The sequence below is a fragment of the Neomonachus schauinslandi genome, chromosome 4, assembly GCF_002201575.2.
Source record: "Neomonachus schauinslandi chromosome 4, ASM220157v2, whole genome shotgun sequence".
Taxonomy (NCBI): Eukaryota; Metazoa; Chordata; class Mammalia; order Carnivora; family Phocidae; genus Neomonachus; species Neomonachus schauinslandi.
In genome coordinates this window covers 55,113,768-55,134,401 of record NC_058406.1, presented here as the reverse complement: position 1 = coordinate 55,134,401, position 20,634 = coordinate 55,113,768, and the positions used below count along the sequence as shown (strand labels likewise).

The 20,634-nt window shown below is 34.2% G+C and overlaps 1 protein-coding gene across 1 annotated transcript; it reads left to right on the top strand.

Moving 5' to 3' along the window:
* The first annotated feature begins 225 nt into the window (after positions 1 to 225).
* On the top strand, positions 226 to 19,347 carry DEPDC1 (DEP domain containing 1). The gene is made up of 12 exons (XM_021678107.2): positions 226 to 273; positions 2,135 to 2,400; positions 5,790 to 5,946; positions 6,611 to 6,729; positions 7,139 to 7,269; positions 8,634 to 8,681; positions 12,216 to 12,356; positions 13,654 to 14,505; positions 14,951 to 15,123; positions 16,848 to 17,024; positions 18,335 to 18,520; positions 19,207 to 19,347. The coding sequence occupies exons 1-12, from the start codon at positions 226 to 228 to the stop codon at positions 19,345 to 19,347; spliced, it is 2,439 nt and encodes an 812-aa protein (XP_021533782.1).
* The last annotated feature ends 1,287 nt before the right edge of the window (positions 19,348 to 20,634 follow it).

Below are 20,634 nucleotides of genomic sequence, written 5' to 3'. Positions count from 1 at the left end.
CGAAGAGGCAACACGGCGCAAACCAACTGCGGCCGGGTCCTGGCGGCGCGTCACGTGACTCGGAGGCGCGGCCAATCAGCGCAGCCCTCTGCGCTATTCAAATTGGCGGCGCGGCCGACGGTTGTGCCTAGCCTCGCCGCCGTCGGGGCCACCGAGCCCTGGGGTCGCCTAACGCCGCCATGCACTGCGAGGGCCGCTGACAGACCTCCGGGCCCGCCGGGCGGAATGGAGAGTCGGAGTGTGCCTCCCGGGCCTTATCGGGCCACCAAACTGGTAAGACAGCGCGGAACGACTAGATGGGCCGGCCGCCGCGATGGCCGCCGCCACCTTTACGTGAGAACGTTCGTAGTTTCGTCTTGGGCGGACAGATGGGTCCCAGAGCCCCTTGCCTTGATTCGCTGAAAAGGAGAGTGGGGGCCATTACCAGACATTGGGAAACCCTTGCGGGACACGCCTCTTCCCCTTCTTTGTGGGTCTGGGCTGTGTCTGTGAGCGGTAAGTCCAAAGGGTCGCGTCCCCAGGACTGCGCATCATACTCCAGCCTTTTTAAGCGACTCCTGTGTCTGCAGTTGTCGGCGTGCCCTGGAAAGTCATAGAATATTCCGATTTTAGCCGCTCCCCACGTCTGATTTTCTACCCCCATCAGGATTCAAGAAGAATTTAGAAAGAGTTCCGTTACTCTGTAGTGTCAGAGTGGGGGCAGCCCGAATGTGACAGCTTTGTTTTGCTGGGCCTGGAGAATTTAATGCAGGATCTACCGATTGAAATAGCGCTAGGTAACAGCTGCCCGTTTCAAAACTAAACCCAGAATAGTTAAGATACCCAACGGGAACCACTGTTGGTAGTCACTGGATTTGTGCATTTAGATTCTCAATCCAGTAGAGTACAGTGCCGCTGGGTACGTGGAATTAGGAGAGTGACTTAACTTCCCTGAGCCCCAGTTTCCACATTGGTAAAGTCAGGCTAATAATGCATACACCCACCTTAAAGGATATCCCAAGAGGATACTGTATGTGAAAGTCTGTTATCCTATGGATAAGTTACAGCTCAATATGTTTCTTGAATAAATAAATGTATGAAATGTGGAGGTGTGGTGGGAAGAAGAGAATAGTTATTGTGTTTTCAACTCTTAAATTTTGGTTGTGGGTGTCGGGGCTGCATTGATTATATAAGTGATAACATAGCTAGCAGTGGCATCGTTGGGGTTACAAATCAGATTTCTTGGCCTCTAATATAGAATTTTTCAATTAAAGAGTGATGTGTGTATTTTACACCACCACCATCACCACCTTGGTGCTCCAGTGTTATAACTGCCACAAACCTGAAAGTTTGGGTTATTTGAGGACAATTTGGAAAATATGTGTATTTTTTAAAACGTAGGTACATCACTGTTATTCAATATGCAATGGACTTAAAGCTTAGTTAATTTACCCTTCTGTTCTATGTTTGCTGTTGGAATCTTCACATAAGAAATACTATAGTAAATACGTAAGGTATTTCAACATTAAAGATATTTTACCAGTAAAACTACTGCCTGCCATGAATTTTGTTTGGCCAGCATAGTAGTTATGAATGCAGGTTCTAGAGTCAATCAAACCTGGGTCTGAATGCCTAGATTCATCACTTAGCTGTGTGACCATGGTCCAATTATTAAATCTCTCTGTGCTTCATATTTCTTATATGAAAATGGAATAGTAATAGTACCTAGTCATAGAATTGTGAGAATGAAAGTGAAGTAATGAATGTAAAGCAGTGTCTGACACAAATGCTACTAACATTTTACTAATACTGGTTGAGGTTAAAAAAAAAAAAAGGAATGTTTTCTCTATTGAAGACTAAGGCGGATTCACTGCAGTTCTTCATTATTTGTAGGTTTCCTAAATAAGCCAACCAGACCATGAAGTGCTTTTAGTCAAAAACTATTACAAAGAAATATTATTACAATGCTAGAATAAAGAGAAATCAGTATAAGATATAAAATTTACTGTAGTAAATAAGATGAATGATTTTGTCATGAAAGTTTATAATGTAATCAGATGTGAATAAAATAATTTTCATTGTCTAATTTGTTTCAAATCAGTAAGATATTTAATTTTTGTTGTTTAATATTTTAAAAAATATTTTCTTTCTGCAGTGGAATGAAATTACCACATCTTTTCGAGCGGGAATGCCTCTAAGAAAACACAGGCAACACTTTAAAAAATATGGCAGTTGTTTTACAGCAGAAGAAGCAGTGGATTGGCTTTATGACCTATTAAGAAATAATAACAATTTTGGTCCTGAAGTTACAAGGCAACAGACTCTCCAATTGCTGAGAAAATTTCTTAAGAATCATGTAATTGAAGATATCAAAGGCAGATGGGGATCAGAAAACCTTGATGACAACAGTCAGCTATTCAGGTACTGAACAGATAAATAACTGCAAAACTGAATTACTTAACAATAAAGTTTAACTCCACTTCTATAATACTTTTACTAAAATTGCAGCTTCTTCAGAAGAAATGTTTTCTTTATAAAACTTACTGCTCTTAGTACAATTAAAAGCACTTAGAAGTTAAAGTTAATTGCTGTACAATTAAAACTTTTAAAATGGAGACGAACCATGAGAGACTATCAACTCTGAGAAACTGAGGGTTCTAGAGGGGAGGGGGTTTGGGGAGATGGGTTAGCCTGGTGATGCGTATTAAAGAGGGCACGTACTGAATGGAGCACTGGGTGTTATACACAAACAATGAATCATGGAACACTACATCAAAAATTAATTAAAAAAAACTTTTAAAATGTTAAGTAGTATATATAATAAAATAGAGTGAGATATTATCACTTTTTCATATTCTGAAAGCTGTAACATTTCAAGAACAGATCATTATTAACCTTTAGTTTCATAGATTGAGGAATTATAAGACAAATCCTCACAGGTCCTTGCCCTCAACTAACATATAATCTTATATAATCTAAGAATAAATGTGATAAAATAAATAATAGCAAACTTTATATAATAAATAACAGAAGAACTATACCATAAGTTAACAAGAATATTTATTAAGGATTTACCATGTATCAGAAGCCCTGCTTTATGATTTATATGTTTTCTTATTTAATCCCTGGATTAGTTAAGCAGGATAGGTATTAGCTCCTTTTTACAGATGAGGAAGCTGAAACCATGCTTCATTTAATCTTGTTACATATGTCTGAAATATGTTCTTCTACCTTGAAACGCTGTGGACATTTGTCAGATTAGTAAATACATTTGTTCTCCTGTCAGTTGTATTTCAGCTTTCTCTGGAGCCTTTCTGACTCCCTCAGGCCAGCACAATTGCTTTTTCTCTCATGCACACAGGGTTCTGTTTCATATATCATTAAACTAGGTCTTTGGATTCTAATACCCATGCTTTTTTTCTCTACAAAATTAGTACTTTTCAAATGAAATGTCTTATAAGTTAATTCTTGCCTCTGTATCAAAGATGATTTATGTTGTACAAGTCAATTGCAATAACAAGCATATGAATAGTTCATTTTGTAGAACACCTACCAATCCTTCCTCTCCTAACTACAGCTTAGTCACCTTTGTGAGCTCCTTGGCTGTTATTCATCCTTTAGCTGTTACTGGTTCTTAAGGTCCTAGACTTATCTTTACTTCACCTCTCTCCCTGGGCAATCTATTGCCATGTCTTCATCTACTTTCCTTTTAACTTTCAAACTTCCAACCCAAATATACCTCCTGAGCTTTAGACCCATTTTTTGCCCATTAGGCATTTCAGATATAACATAAAGAAAAACCAGTATCATGTCTTAACCTAAATTTTGTCTTCTTCTATCTATACCTAGATGAATGGCACTGTTTTCTCCTTTAGATGCTTTAATTCTTTTCCTTTCTTCTCCCCTTTAAATATGATTTAATTAACAAGCCATGTCTGTTATACTGCTTCAGTAGTTCTCTATCTGTTCACTTCTCTCTCCGCCCTGATAGTTCTTTTTGTTAGACCATTTTTCTCTCTTACCCGGAATTCTGTGTAATTCTTCAACTAGTTCCTCTGCCTCTAGTCTTTTATAATGGTAACAAAATTATAAAGTACTTAAAAATAAACTTTACAGAAATGTGTAAAACCTTACTGGAGAAAATTATAAAGTTGTATTGAAGGTAATAAGTGGAGAAGGATATCCTGTTGATGAATCAAGAGACATAATATCATAAAAAAGTCACTTTTCACAAAATTGATATATAAATTCAGGTCATTTTCATTCAAAATCCCATATAATTTTTTTATAAAATGTGACAAGCAGATTCTAAAGTTCATTTAGTAATATAAAAGTTCAAGACAATTTTGAAGTGAACAAGGAATGGAGAATTGCCCTATATGATATCTGGGCTTAAAGTAAATTAAAACAATTAACTACTGAAAAAGCAAACCCATACATACAGTTGATTCTTGAATAATGCAGGGGTTAGGGGCACTGACTCCTTGCATGGTCGAAAATCCACATACAACTTTTGACCCCAAAAACTTTACTAATAGCCTACTGTTGACCAGAAGCTTTATCAACAACATACATAATCAATTAATACATGTTTTGTATGTTACATGTATTATAAACTGTATTCTTTTTTTTTTTTTTAAGATTTTATTTATTTATTTGACAGAGAGAGAGAGAGACAATGAGAGAGAGAACACAAGCAGGGGGAGTGGGAGAGGGAGAAGCAGGCTTCCCACGGAGCAGGGAACCCGATGAGGGGCTCGATCCCAGGACTCTGGGATCATGACCTGAGCCGAAGGCAGACGCTTAACGACTGAGCCACCCAGGCGCCCCTAAACTGTATTCTTATAATAAAGTAAGCTAGAGAAAAAAAGTTAAGAAAATCAGAAGGAAGAGAACACTTTTATAATACTGTATTGCATTTATAAAAAAATTCTGTATAAGTGTTCAAACCCATCCTCAGGGTCAACTGTATATGGGAACTTGGTATAAGTTATACATGGATTAAATACCTAAATATGAAAATAAAACACTTATGAAGGAATATAAAAATGTATTTTTAGGACTGTGGAATATAATAGAACTTCTGAGGTCACGAAAAACTTATGCATATATTTAATGTGTAAGATACCGTAGAATATAAAAACACCAAACCATATATATTGTTTATGAATATTTATTAAAAGTATAAAATCATGAACAAGAAGGAAATATCCTAACTGCAAGTTAATGGCTTCCCTCAGAAAGAGAGAAAGAAATAGAATAAGCAAAGAATTTCTTTGATTTAACAAAAAAATAATAATGAAGTCTTTAGTAAAATGTTAACAATTGCATTAGTTGATGATTACATACATGGATGTTGTCTATATTTCTGTACTTTTTTGTATCTTTGAAATATTCTTTATTTCACTGGAGGGGGGAAAAAGCCTTATAATCAAAAGGAGTAACAGAGACCAAGGTCTGGAAATTAGAACAAGCACAATGGACAAAGGTCAGAAAATACATATAAATTAGATCGCTTGTCAAAGAAATTTAGAAAATGGAACCATTTTCTTCTTCAACAGAATTGATGCCAATAATAACTCTGAATTATCCAGATAATAAAGTTAAAATATGTACAGTATACTAAGGAAAGTAGGAAACTCTTAAAATATTTTTTAAAGGTTTAATGGGAAAATCTATTTATATAGAATCTTCATTCCTTGGCAATATAAATAAATTCAGTTCTTTTGTGATTTTTATTTTAGATAAACAGGCATTAAAAATTTGTTTCTGATCTTACATTACTTAATTGCATATTATTCTTAAACCAGATTTCCTGCAAATTCTCCGCTTAAAAGTCTTCCACGAAGGCATCCAGAACTGAGAAAAAACAGCATAGAAAACTTTTCCAAAGATAAAGATAGCATTTTTAAATTACGAAATTTATCTCGTAGAACTCCTAAAAAACTTGGATTACATTTCTCTCAGGTAAAACATCCCTTTTACTAATTACTAGTTTAAATGTAATTACCATGTACTTAATTATAAAATCATTAAAAGTATGTAAGTCTTTAATATTTGAAGCCAATACTGAAGTCTCTTAACCTACATTGTGTTCCAAAAATATGTGTGTAAATTGTCTTACAGTAGAACATAGAACCCATAGGAACAATAATTAAAATGGTAGTGAGACATACTTGAAATAGTATTTGTGTAATTTTTTTTTTTTTTAAGATTTTATTTATTTATTTGAGAGAGAGAGAATGAGAGACAGAGAGCACGAGAGGGAAGAGGGCAGAGGGAGAAGCAGACCCCCCGCTGAGCAGGGAGCCCATGTGGGACTCGATCCCGGGACTCCAGGATCATGACCCGAGCCGAAGGCAGTCGCTTAACCAACTGAGCCACCCAGGCGCCCAGTATTTGTATAATTTTAAGCCTGTTTTGTTTTAAATTGATTTGAGGGTGGTAGGGGCAGCTACAAAAGCAAAAAGCTCTTTTACCGTATGTTAACATTATTTCTTTAAGTGATACTTACCTTATAGCATCACTGTAGACTGTTTACCAATAAAATTGCAAAGTATTAGGAATTGTGCCAGTTCAATATTTCCTTAATTTGAGCATAATATATTAAACCAAAGTAATTTTTTTCCAGGAAAATACAGAGAAAATGAACCATGAAATGATCAATGAAGATCAAGAAAACTCAGTTGATAATAGAGAAATAAGCCAGGAAGATGTTGAAGAAGTTTGGAGATATGTTATTCTAATCTAGTAAGCTAAAACTAAGCTCTAACCAAGTTCCAGAGGTGTTTAGAATGTTAATTTGACATTTTTATCGAGATAATACAAATGCAAAAAATCTTACAATTTAACTTATATGCGTTTCTTAATAAATTCTCTTGTTATAGTTCTAGTACAGTAGAAATAGAATGTTTTCAGTATGATTTATTTTTCTTTGAATCAAAGTTATACCTATAGTTTGGAGTCGTATATTGGAATCCTTTCAAGGTTACTAAGATAAATACATTTGAAAGTGGATACTAAGTATAAATCTTATAAGTTTGGTTTAAGAAAAGAAATATTCTGATGGCGTTGTTTGCCATTAATACTCTTTCATATTTATATCCTATTCCACTTATTTTATAGAGAAAAAGAAGTTTGTATTCTTTCTTCTGTTTAGCCTGCAAACCATTTTAGGTGTGCCATCCCTAGAAGAACTCATAAATCCAAAGCAAGTGGTTCCTCAATACGTAATGTACAACATGACCAATACAAGTAAACATGGAATAGTTATACTACAAGACAAATCAGGTTGGTATCAGTAAAAGAAGTTGGAATCTTTTAAACTTGCTAACATAGGTTACAGCTATAGTGGGGGTGCAGAGAGACTAAAAATATAGAAAGTAGAATATTTTAACTGAGAGAGCATCAAGGGGAAATTATTATTTTATCATAGGTGCTTTAGTAATCATTTAAGTTAATATTATTCATACTACTATTTTAGCCCCTAAGTGGTATTTATGCATATAACTACATTTTACTGAGGGCCTACAATGTACCAGGCATTATGCTAAAGATTAGTAATGAACAAGAGGGAAGTGGCCCATGACTTCCTGGAGCTTACGTGAGTAGTTACATATAAATTTACACAGGTTTAGACATATACGCAAAACTGAGGTAACACAATAAAATAAGCCCAAACTCTCAAAGCCTATATTTTGAAGATTACTGGCTTTGTATTATATATATTATATATATTTATATAATGTATTGATTATAGATCTAAGATGGAAAAATTAGGGATATAATTCAAGCCAGATGCATTACAAAACTTAACATTTCAAGAAATGTATCAATAAATCTCAAAGTGTTGACTCATTTTTTATAATCAATTGCTGCCTGGAGAATTAACTGGCATGCATTAGTTGAGTTTCTTTCTGTTGGCAAGAACTTTAAGGTTTAAACTGTAGGAACAAAAAGCAAAAACTTAAGAGTCATGTTGCATATGCATATGGCTTTGGCCCAGTCCCACCTTTCATTACCTAAAATCACATACTTAATAGTATATTATCTTATTCAAGCTTTCTGTTCTTTATAACCATAAACTTTTCAAATCAAGTTATGTATGGTTTTTGATGGGTGTCAAAAAACTACTAGATTTTATGCAGCATATTTCAGTTAGTGGCAAATGAAAGATTTTAAGGAAGCCTCACTGTGAAAGAACCCTAATATTCAAATATAGCTCATTTCAATCATAGATCTCACTCAAATCAGTAATATTCTAATAGCATAGCTATAATTAGAACGGAAATGAGGATAAAGAAAACATGGTAGTAGTGGACAAGGATGAACATTAATTTATTTTTGAACCCCCACCAAAATAATTTATCCTCAATTTTGGGATAACTAATTGTTTATGTATCATGGAAAGAATCAAACTCAAGATCTCTGTAAGTTTTAACCTTGTCTTTTAAAATATTATTTTGGCTTTATGTCTTGTTAAACATATAATAATTTTTAATCCTGATAATATACATGTATATACATACATGCATATATATATACACATGCATATATGTGTGTGCATATAATTATATATATAGTAAGTGTAAAATTTTAATATACTATCATAAAAGTTGTGTGATTTTCTAAACTGTAAATATTTTTTTGTATAGATGACCTTCCTCATTGGGTATTATCTGCCATGAAGTGTCTAGCAAATTGTAAGTTAAACAAGCAAAATATGTATGTATATATATGTTTCATATTCATAGCATTTAACAAGAACTAAGGAGATTTTTAAAATAATTCTTAGAGGTCCTGATAAAGTATGCCAGTTTCTCTTGATGTTTAAATGACAGTCTAGTAGAACTGATTACATTTCCTTGCATGCAGAATAGTCCTTAACTTTTTCTTTTTTTTTTTTTTTTTATTCATGAGAGACAGAGCGAGAGAGAAAGGCAGAGGGAGAAGCAGACTCCCAAGGAGCAGGGAGCCCGATGCGGGACTCGATCCCAGGACTCTGGGATCATGACCTGAGCCGAAGGCAGAGTCCTTAACTTTTTCTATGCAGATGATGATTTTATAATTCAATCTCATCATTTATGGTTCAGTTTTCATAAATCATAAAATCATAGGCTAGTGGATCTTACAGAATTTTTAGGTATAACCTACATCAGTTGTCTTAGTGAGGCCTCTAGAATTCAAATAGCAACCTGTAAGTAACATAGCTCTTACAAGCTGGAAAGATTCAATCAGAAATAAAGTCGCATAAAATCTACTTTAGTCCCCTTGCCATTATACAGGGCTTCAACACTGAGGTGCTTCATGACATGCTTGTACTCCATCAGATATATTAATGGGACTTTTATATTTATGGGGGAAAAAAATCTGTCACTAATCAGCAAACCATTTTTTTAGCATCTTGTTCATCAAGCTTTTTCCATAATGATCAGTAATAACTGATTTTTATAATTTGAGACCCTAGTTCAAGTATAAAGCCCTAATTGCTTTAAAAGTCAATTTTAAAAATATGCAGAAATATATGCTTCTAAATCATCAAAAGTGGGGTGCCTGGGTGGCTCAGTCTGCTAAGTGTCTGCCTTCAGCTCTGGTCATGATCCCAGGGTCCTGGGATCGAGCCCCACATCGGGCTCCCTGCTCAGTGGGGAGCCTGTTTCTCCCTCTGCTTGTGCTCTCTCTCTCTCTGTCAAATAAATAAAATCTTAAAAATAAATAATAAATCATCAAAAGTTAAATTATATTTTGATAGTTTTGTTATAAAAGGATTTTTCTAGTTCTTATGAAATGAGTATTTTATTAATGATGTTCAAGATAGGTATATATTCCCTGTTGTCCACTGGGTGTCAATATGACAAAATAACAGAATAAATAGCAATAAAGTAAATAATGTAAGTGATAGATTTTATTTATCAAATTGAGGTAAAGGTCTTAATCATAAGCTCAATTTTTCAGTTTCTCTTTCTACCTTCCCTCACCTAACTGCCCTTCTCTCTCATACCTTGGTTCATGGTTAGCAACTCTGATACTTAGACTTTCAGGATTTCTCTGACATCCCCTGTTGAAGGATTTTTTTCTCTTCCCTTTCTTACCAGTCTATGTTATACCTAAATGGTACCAAATATATAATTTACTAGATTCCAGTTTAACAATATATCTAGCCAGAGGTAGTATTTAGACTTGTAGTTATTATTTAATCCCCTATAGTAATCCTGTGACATACAGAAATCAGTGATTAATATATTATCCCCAGTTCTTTTCTAGAAGAGAAAATAAGGCTTTTGAAAGTCTACTGATAATATAAAGAGCTATGCATTCAAACCTAGATTCTCTAACTATAAATTCTGTATTTTAATTCCAGTAGGTGTATTTTCTGTCTTAGAAAATTTTGTAATGATTATCAAAATTTTTTATTCTACATATTGAGAATATTTCTTATCCTCCTTAAGAAGATGTTTATTTTGCTCTGTGTAAATCCATATTAGCCTTTAAGCTATTAAATGTGTGTGATTTGTTTCCTTTAATCCTTTTTTAGTGCATGAGCTCACATTTGTTATGACAATACAAAAGCTTGGAGACAGAGAAGTAAGAGAGATTATTTGGGTTTGGGAAGAGTAAGATTTTAACTTGAAAGAACAGTGGGGCATGTGGGTGGCTAAGCATCTGCCTTCTGCCTTGGGCTCAGGTCGTAATCCCAGGATTCCCGGATGGAGCCCTGCATCAGGCTCCCTGCCCAGCAGGGAGCGCTTCTCCCTCTGCCTGCTGCTCCTCCTGCTTGTGCTCTTTCTCTCTCTGTCAAATAATAAAATCTTTAAAAAAAAAAAAAGAAAGAGAGAAAGAAAGAAACAGAGAGAGAAAGAGAAAAGAAGAGAGAGAGAAAGAGAAAGAGAAAAAGAGAGAAACAAAAAAAGAGTAAGGAAGAGAGAGAAAGAAAGAAAGAGAAAAAGAAATAGAAAGAGAGAAAGAAAGGAAGGAGAGAGAAAGGGAGGAAGGAAGGAAAGAAAGGAAGGAAAGAAGAAAGAAAGGGAAGGGAAGGGAAGGGAAAGGGAGGGAAAGGAAAGAAAGGAAGGAAGGAAGAAAAAAGAAAAGAAAAAGAATAGTGGGGCGCCTGGGTGGCTCAGTTGTTAAGCGTCTGCCTTCGGCTCAGATCGTGGTCCCAGGGTCCTGGGATCGAGCCCCACATTGGGCTCCATGCTCAGCGGAGAGTCTGCTTCTCCTTCTGCCCGGGCTTGTGTTCCCTCTCTTACTGTCTCTCTCTCTCTCTGTCAAATAAATAAATAAAATCTTTAAAAAAAAAAAAAAAGAAAGATAGATAGACTCTCAAACCTGAGTGCATATTACAATAACTAAGGAAACTAGCCAAAGATTCTGATTCGGTTGATTCATTAGGTGGTTTCATTCAGTTGATTCCACAGAGAAGATTCTTATAGTGAAGATTCCCAGATCAGCGTTTGGAAACTACTAAATTAGTGAGCCAGAAGCAAACATTTCTAAGTCAGTAATTCTTAGCTTCGCCTCCATAAATTCTGGTCTGTACAGAGGAACTTATATTTTTAATAGGCACATTGGATGATTCTGATTATGTAGTCCATGGAGCATACTTTAAATATTGTTAGACCTCAAGGTCCTGGGTCTAGCTCTCACTTACACTGCTCTAAGTTCTAATTCTAGTTTTACCACCAATGTCTCTTTCATCTTAGGCAAGTTACTCTGAGCTTCACTTTTTTATTTCTGAGTAAAACAATAATGAGCAGGAATGATTCTTTCAAGAACATTAAGCTAATGAAATGGAAATATAAAGACATTATTTAAATTCATTAAGGGCATGCTTTGTGTTAGGTAAAATTTGTTCATGAAAATGTAAATTTACAAAAGATAATTTAGAAGGATTATTTGCATTATCTAAATATTCTTTGTTTTATAAAATGAATTGTAATAAAATCTCATTAAATAACCTTAATACTTTAAAATATATTTCAAATTTTGCCTTATATACAATTTTCAGGTATATAAATATTAAAACAAAATGCTAGTAGTTGCTTGCATATTTCTAATGAAAACATAATGAGAAAGAATGAGATGTGCACAACTCTTTAAATTTTTGAATTGTGACAGAATTTGTTAAACTTAGCTCCTTCATGAAATACAGGTTTTATACTTTTTACAGGCATATTTAAAATTTTTATTTAAAATAAAATACATTTTGCCAATTTTTTTTTTTGCCTCCTGTTTCGTAGGGCCAAGAAATAATGATATGAGTAATCCAACTTATGTTGGATTTGAACGAGATGTATTCAGAACAATAGCAGATTATTTTCTAGATCTCCCTGAACCTCTGCTTACCTTTGAATATTATGAATTATTTGTAAGCATTTTGGGTATGTATGGACTTTTACTTACTATTTAAATTTATCTTATTAGCCTTTTCAAGTCTCCCATAATTTAAAAGATCTAAAAGTGTAGGTAAATATGAAGGTGGCAAGCTATGAATTATTTTAAAATTTGGGAATACTCTGGTTCCTGTTATGTTGTTTTCCAATAATTCAAATATGTCATTCCAACACCAGTTCTCCACATCAATTGAATGTCCTACAATTCATTTCTGACACTGACTACCCAAAGTTAGATTAGACCCCACAAGTTAGGGACAAAATCCTTCAGTCCTGATACTAACCATCCAGAGTTAATGCAAACTCCACAGATTAAGAGCTCAGCTCCACAAGACTGCCCTCCATTCAGGTACCACCTGTTAATGAGGTCCTCAGCCTTACTCACACTTCTGCCCAACTAACTACCAGTTTGGGGGTTCCCACAACCTTCCTTGCTTGGGCTTAATTATTGATATAACTCAAAGAACTCACAGTACCAGTTTTTATAAAGGATACAAGTCAGGAACAGCCATATGGAAGTATAAGTATACAGGGCAAGATATGAAAGAAAGGGCTGTGGAGAGCTTTCATACCCTCTCCAGGGATGCCATCTTCCCAACCATGTCCATATGTTCACCAACCCATAAGCTCCCTTAGCCTTGTTACTTCAGAGTTTTAATTGAGATTTAATTATATAAGCATGATTGATTAAATCATTGGTCATTGGTGATTGCACTCAATCTTCAACCCACATCCTCCTCTTGTCCAGGGAGTTCTGAGGTAGGCTGAAAATTCCAAACTTCTAAGCAAGTCCAGCCCTAAGTCTCCTCATTAGCATAAACTCAGATGTACTCAAACAGGTGCATTATGAAAAACAAAAGACTCCTGTCACTCTGGAAATTCCAAGCATCTTAGGAACACTATATCAGGTACTAGAGACAAAGACCAAATATATAAGTTTTATTATACTATAGTTGTCTTATAATTAAGAGCTTTCTAATACTCGTAGACTGAAACCAGTTATTTTTTTAATGTATTTGACTCAATTATAATTTAATTAGACTGTTGAAGTAAATTTTAAAGTTATTTATATCACAAGTTGGAAAGCCTCTAGTCTTGCACTTTGTAACTGAATGTTGCATGTGTCCTATTTAAGTGGCTTCTGAATTAAGCAACTGCTATTTGTACTGTACTAACAATATATACTATAGTGATGCTTTTTTTTTTTAACTTTACTATTGTTTTTGTTTTATTTTTGCCCACTGTCACACAGTTGCATCTTAATTTTTGTTTCATTTCCTGGTAGTTGTTTGTGGCTACGTCACAGTTTCAGATAGATCCAGTGGGATACATAAAATCCAAGATGATCCACAGTCTTCAAAAATCCTTCGCTTAAACAATTTGAATTCCTTCAAATCAACTGAGTGTCTTCTTCTCAGTCTGCTTCATAAAGACAAAAACAAAGAAGAATCAGATACTACTAAGAGACTGCAGATAAGTGATCAAGGATTTCAAGAAAAATGTGCTAAGAAAATGGAGCTAGTTAATTTTAAAAATAGAAGAGCCAGTGCTAATGACACAATGGGAGGAAGTTGTCATAATTTAATAGGCTTAAGTAGTATGCATGTTCTGTCCTCTAACATCAAACCAAGGTGCCATTCTTTAGAAGGAATTATAGACTTACCAGGGAGTTCAAGTAAAGAGGTCTTCAATGTCTTCCATCAATCTGTTCTGAATATAGAAGAACAAAATAATAAGCAGTTTTTAGAGTCTAAGACCGAACAGGAATCCCTAATGAATCTTCATTCAGAGGAAAGTAATCAAAAGCCACTCTGTGTTGGTTTTAAGAGAACCTCTACTTTGACTGTTCAAGACCAAGAGGAGTTATGTAATGGGAAATGCAAGTCAAAACAGCTTTGTAGATCTCAGAGTTTACTTTTAAGAAGTAGTACAAGAAGGAATAGTTATATCAATATGCCAGTGGCTGAAATTATCATGAAACCAAATCTTGGACAAGGCAGCACAAGTGTGCAAACAGCTATGGAAAGTGAACTCGGAGAGTCTAGTACCACAATCAATAAGAGACTCTGCAAAAGTACAATAGAACTTTCAGAAAATTCTTTATCTCCAGCTTCTTCTGTGTTGACTGGCACACAAAGTAAGGCTGATGCTTTTGATGCATGTAATATTAACTTTTAGTGTTTACTAACTGTGTTTTGTTTACCTGTCTTTTCTTCTCTGAAACTGCTTTATATTTTTCCTCCAAAAGGAAAGGTTTTTATCGTAAAAGACTTTGTCATGGCATAACCAAGATTTATTCTACTTAACTAAAACCCTTATTTCTTTTACCTCATTTTAACTTACTCTGAGTCACTTTATTTATCTGTAGTACATAAAGGATATTAATACTCATATAGATTATGAAGAAAGTAATGAGAATCTACCATGCTTTGGAGGAATGTGGAAATTTCTAGGGACAGTTAAAATGTATTTTAGTATTTATGTAACAGTATTCTTTGTGTAATTGTGTATGCTCATAGTTTGAAAGCAACTAATGTCACTGATGACTTTTTTCGGTGGTGGGGTGTAATTTTGCCTCCTAGGTTTGCTACAACCTCATTTGGAGAGGGTTGCCATCGATGCACTACAGTTATGTTGCTTGTTACTGCCCCCACCAAATCGTAGAAAGCTTCAACTTTTAATGCGCATGATTTCCCGAATGAGTCAAAATGTTGATATGCCCCAACTTCATGATGCAATGGGTACCAGATCACTGGTAAGTTGATTTCTGAAGGAAAGAATAAGCCTTGGTTCATAAATTTAAAAAAGAAAAGCAAATCATCCAAAAGTACTTACTTGAGTGATATTGTCGTCTCAAAACCTAGATTCTTGGGATAGAAAAGCTCTTAAAAGTATCTTTCCTAGTAGCAGAATGTTGCTACATTAATCCTTTGTGCCTAGTACGCTAAATTTTCATATCCTGATCTTTATTTTGTCTGAGCACTTTGCTTCTTCACTCCTAACAGATCATAGTGATTGACCCGGATTATCAGACCATATTCCATTACCTTGAGCCAATTCTGTTTGGTGGGGAAGAAAGAGGAGATATAGGCACAGTTAAAAGCATAAGGGCACTATAACTTTGTAAAGGAGAGAATTAATAGAAATATTATGGTAGTGGGAAAGTTGTATTTGATGAAATACATGAATTAGGATAGCATATCATTGTGGACAAGAAATCGGAACTACTGTGAAGCAGTAGTGGATGAGGGTGGAAGCATTTTATACAGATATTGATTGGAAATGAACTCTTAAAATAGTATCTGATCTCTCTCTCTCTCTCTCGCTCTCTTTTCAAGAGCTGCCATTTCCTCAGTGCAGCTTCAGATGATTTTCTTATAGCAAGGAATCTGGAACTGAGCTCTATTCTTCCACTCATTAAAGACAGTTCTTTAGCAATGATAGGCCCGATCTAAAGAGGAAGAATTATTCTTGAATAATTGTGACACCATTAAAAGGCATAGAGAAGTTTGTAGAGGAATATACTTTGAAAGACATGAATCGAAAGGAAATAATTTCAGTTTTATACTTTTTGAGTTTGAGTTTATAGGACATCCAAGTGAAATTTATCCGACAGACTATTAGAAACATGAGCCTGGTAAAGATTAGGGCAGAAGGCAGATTATTTGGAGAGAGGTAGTAGTTGGAGCTTTGAAAATAAATGAGCTACAAAGCTAGGAGAGAAGAATAAAAAGCTGAGGACTGTCTTGGAAGGAGAGAGGAAAACATGTCTGACATGTAGGAATAAAACCAAAAATATTTCAATTCAATAAATATGTTCCTCATCTATCATGTGCTAAATACTTAGAATTCTGATAACTAATTATTTTAGAATGAGGTGTGTGTTTGTGTGTCTTACACTTAGTGGGTAATATGGATATGAATGCAAGTAAATGAGTTTTGAAACACAAAATTTAACCCAGGATTTGACAACTCCTTATGATGGAATTGAAAAATATATGTATGAATTGTCTTTAAAGACTGATGAAATAAGGGTTAAAAGCTATTTTCCAGAATTCCAAAAGCTAAATGGTACCAACCTCATAACCACTAATGTTTACATGTTATGTATTCTCCTAATTTGTGTTTTATGGGGTTAATTTAATATAATAAGTCATTGTTCTTCGACATTCTTTAAGTGACATATCTATATGATACTAATGGAACCCATGGTACTTACCAATAAAATTGTGACAAAATTAAAGAAAAAGCTAAGCCCTTTATAATCCTTTGGAATTACATTAAAGAAATACTTAACAAGTACTTTAAAAAGAATAACATATTCTTACCTTTCTAATGTAATTAATTGTCCTCATTTTTAAGCTGAAGTCTGCTTATCACTTTATCTCAGTACTTCAGCATGATACCCAGAAATTACTGATACTCTTATTTATATAAAACCTTAGGGTTTTAAATTCACATCTTTTAATATGTTTCTAGATGATAAACACTTTTTCTCGGTGTGTGCTATGCTGTGCTGAAGAAGTGGATCTTGATGAGCTTCTTGCTGCAAGATTAGTTTCTTTCTTAATGGATCATCACCAGGAAATTCTTCAAGTACCCTCTTACTTACAGACTGCAGTGGATAAACATCTTGACTACTTAAAAAAGGGCTATGTATGTATTGTAAATCTTAAAATTCTCTGCATTAGTCAGTTCCAAGTGGCAAATTCATCTCAAACTAGCCTAATTAAAAAGGAAGACTTTATTAGCACACAGGAATAATCTCTAAAAGTTGGGAATATAGACAGAATCTGGGGACTCAAATAGCAATAAAACTGTTTCCATCTCTTATTTCCATTTTGGTCCTATATTTAACAAATGGCTCCTTCACATGATGGGGGGCACATGGCTGATTAAAGCTCTTAAGGCACAGACTTGCATTTTTAATCCAAAGGAAAAAAGAACTACCCCTTTACCTACCAATTTAAAAGTTCTTCACATGGACTCTGGCTCAGTCTAGGCTAAATACACATCCTTTAGGTGGTTGAGGGTGAGTGCATTAGAGACAGGGCCATACTCTGGCTCTACATAGATTAGAAGAGAATCTGCTCTTCAAAAAAAGTGAGGACGGGGGCACCTGGGTGGCTCAGTCAGTTAAGTATCTGCCTCTTGATTTCAACTCAGGTCATGATCTCAGGGTCGTGAGATCGAGCCCCACATCAGGCTCCACACTTAGTGCAGAATCTGCTTGTTCCGTTCCCTCTGCTTCTCGCTCTCTCTTTCTCAAATAAATACATAAATAAAATCTTTAAGGGGGGTGGGGTGAGGATAGTGGAGCTGGAATGGGAAGCGACTATTACAAGAAGGAGAGCAGGAATACTGAGTAACCAAAAACAAGATGTCTTATTTTCAATCTTTGGCTGCCCAGCACATATATTTCACATATATGTTTCTTCCCATATATATCATTCTAATATTGCCCTGGCTTATCATAATTATCCTTACAATTTCCTTCTGTTAGCAGATGATATAGTATCTGCTCATGCTTCTACACCTCAAAAACAGTAGATGAATACTATGTCAGAACATTAATGTTTTAAAATGAATTAAAACATCACTGATTTTTTATTGTTTTGTAGTTAAAAGAATAAAATACATGGTTAATGGCAATATGATGATGGATGACTTTAATACTTATTCTGTGCTAAGCACTTTATATACATTATCTCATGTAATCCCCATTTTACAGATGAGGAAACAGACCAAGAGTAATACAATAACTTGCTGAAGGCTACAAAGCTAGTAGATTGTGGGTCTGGGATTTAGATTCTGGGATTTATCACTACTGTACTGCATAATACAGTTTTCTGAAAGTATTGAATGTTTGATGGGAAATTAATACTAAATCCCATCGAAAGAACCCTTATCAAATAGGAACATGAACAGAATTAATGACTTGTACTATATCATTTCGTTCACAACAGATTAAAAATCCTAGAGATGGACTGATTGTTCCTTTGCCAACGTATTCATACTGCAAGCAGATTAGTGCTCGGGAGTTTGATGAACAAAAAGTGTCTACCTCACAAGCTGCAATTGCAGAACTTTTAGAGAATATTATTAAAAACAAGAGTTTGCCTCTAAAGGAGAAAAGGAAAAAACTAAAACAGGTAAGAGAATGAACAAGTTCTCAATCATGTAATATTTTTCAATATGCTGTTGCTGATTGTTATTTAATAACATTTAGAATCTAATTTCTCATTTTAATATTTTGGATTTTAGATACTATATATATAGGCTATTTATATAGCCTACATGCCTGGCTTTACTCTTTATCCTGAAATTTAAATAATAATAATAATAAAAGATACTCTTCCTTTACTTCTTATAATTATAGTTTAGATTAGCCTGGGAAAACAATTAAAATATTTTGATTATAATACATAACTTTTAGTGACTCATTATTACCATTTAGAATTTTTATCTCCATCAAAATTCAGTAGCAAAATGATTCTGGCAAGTTTAATTCCAGGTCTGAGATACTCAAATATGAAATATTTGATCATTATGACCTTCATAGGTGTTACAAATGTAAAGGAAGAAGATCTGGAATTTAGGAGGAGAATACATCAGAAGAGAATCCTAGAATATTAATGCTAACTTGGATCTAAGAAATCTTACATTATACCTTTCATATATGAGAAAGCAAAGGAAAAGGCAAGGATAAATTGAAAGTATACTCACTTCTGAAATACATGTTTGAGAAAGGCCCTGAATTCTTATAAAATGTTGAACACTGGCTTCAGCTAGGATAATAAATGTAAAATACCCTCTAATTTCTCACCTCGTTTTTAAGTTTCAGAAGGAATATCCCTTGATATATCAGAAAAGATTCCCAACCACGGAGAGCGAAGCAGTACTTTTTGGTGACAAACCTACAATCAAACAACCAATGCTAACTTTAAAAAAATCAAAGTTTCGTAGTCTAAGATACTAACTGAATTAAAAATTACAATGTAATACTTGTGGAACTTTGGTAAATGAAGCCATATCTAAGAATCTAGCTTCTAAAAAAGAAGTCTATTTATTAATAAGGTTTTTCTAAATAAAACACGTATGTAAAGAGGTACCAAAGTAATTTTTTATCAGTGTAAGACTGCTAAGAAACTAATAGGTTTCAACTGAGAGCAAATAAAAGTGGTACCAGATACTTTAACCAGTAACAATCTTTTTTTTTTTTTTTTTAATACAACACCTGTAAAAGCTATTATGGTGTGTGCTAAAATTTTACTTACTTGAATTTTGAAAACTGACATGTTTATCAAGATTAAGCTGTAATTCGGTTTTTAAAAGAAATTAACTCTATCTGTACATGTGCTTATGAATATTAGCTAAAGTACTACTTGTTTAGGGGTACCCTTGTTTCTAAGTATAAGAATGTGAAGAATATTGAAAAACTCAGTGAATTCTCTATGCTAAATGTTGCACTCTTTTGTATATTCTTTTTCTACTTTTAATCTATTTATATATGTATGTGTTTTTTAAATATGCACATGTAAGTCTTCAGTTTGCTTTAAACATTTATCTCAACTGCTTCAATCATTCAATTTTTCAATAAATATCTTTTGCATTCTTATGTTCATGTATCTACTAGAAGATAGTGGTGTAAAAGAAGTATATATGGCAATCATGTGTTCATTCAAAATATTTATTTAGCAACTACTATGTGCCTTTTATTATTCCAGATATGAAGAGACAATGATGAATAAAATAGAAAATCTCTTCCTTTATTTATTTTGTAGTCAAGGGAGATACACCTATCAGATACTTAAAATAACAATATATCCCCTGAAATCAAGTCATGGGATGGCCTTCAGCTGAAGACTGACCTCCTTAGTTATGTTAACAGTTCTCTAAGCTAGTGTTTTTCAAACTGTTGCATATTAGAATCACCAAAAGTTTTAAAACAATACATGCTCAGGCCCTACCCTATTATCAGTAGGCATCAGTATTTTTCAAACTCTTGAGGCAATTCCAATATTCAGCCAACTTTAAAAATCAGTCCCTAAACACTTTTTATAAGCATTTAAGTAAATGCCAAGCTGGTGGCACACTGGCTTTATTATTTCATTGGAAGAAAATGCAAATTATAAATGCTTCTTATCTTAATACAGGGTTATTCATATTTCTGCTTTACTAAGTACAAACTTGAAGCAGTTTTTCTTCCATATTTTACTCCAAGATTGATTAATATCCATTCTCTATGTATAAAGATATATACATC

Coding starts and splice junctions, on each gene's coding strand:
- DEPDC1 (XM_021678107.2), top strand. CDS start 226: ATGGAGAGTCGGAGTGTGCCTCCCGGGCCTTATCGGGCCACCAAACTG. Junction 274..2,134: donor CTTATCGGGCCACCAAACTG/GTAAGACAGCGC, acceptor TTCTTTCTGCAG/TGGAATGAAATTACCACATC. Junction 12,357..13,653: donor ATTATTTGTAAGCATTTTGG/GTATGTATGGAC, acceptor ATTTCCTGGTAG/TTGTTTGTGGCTACGTCACA.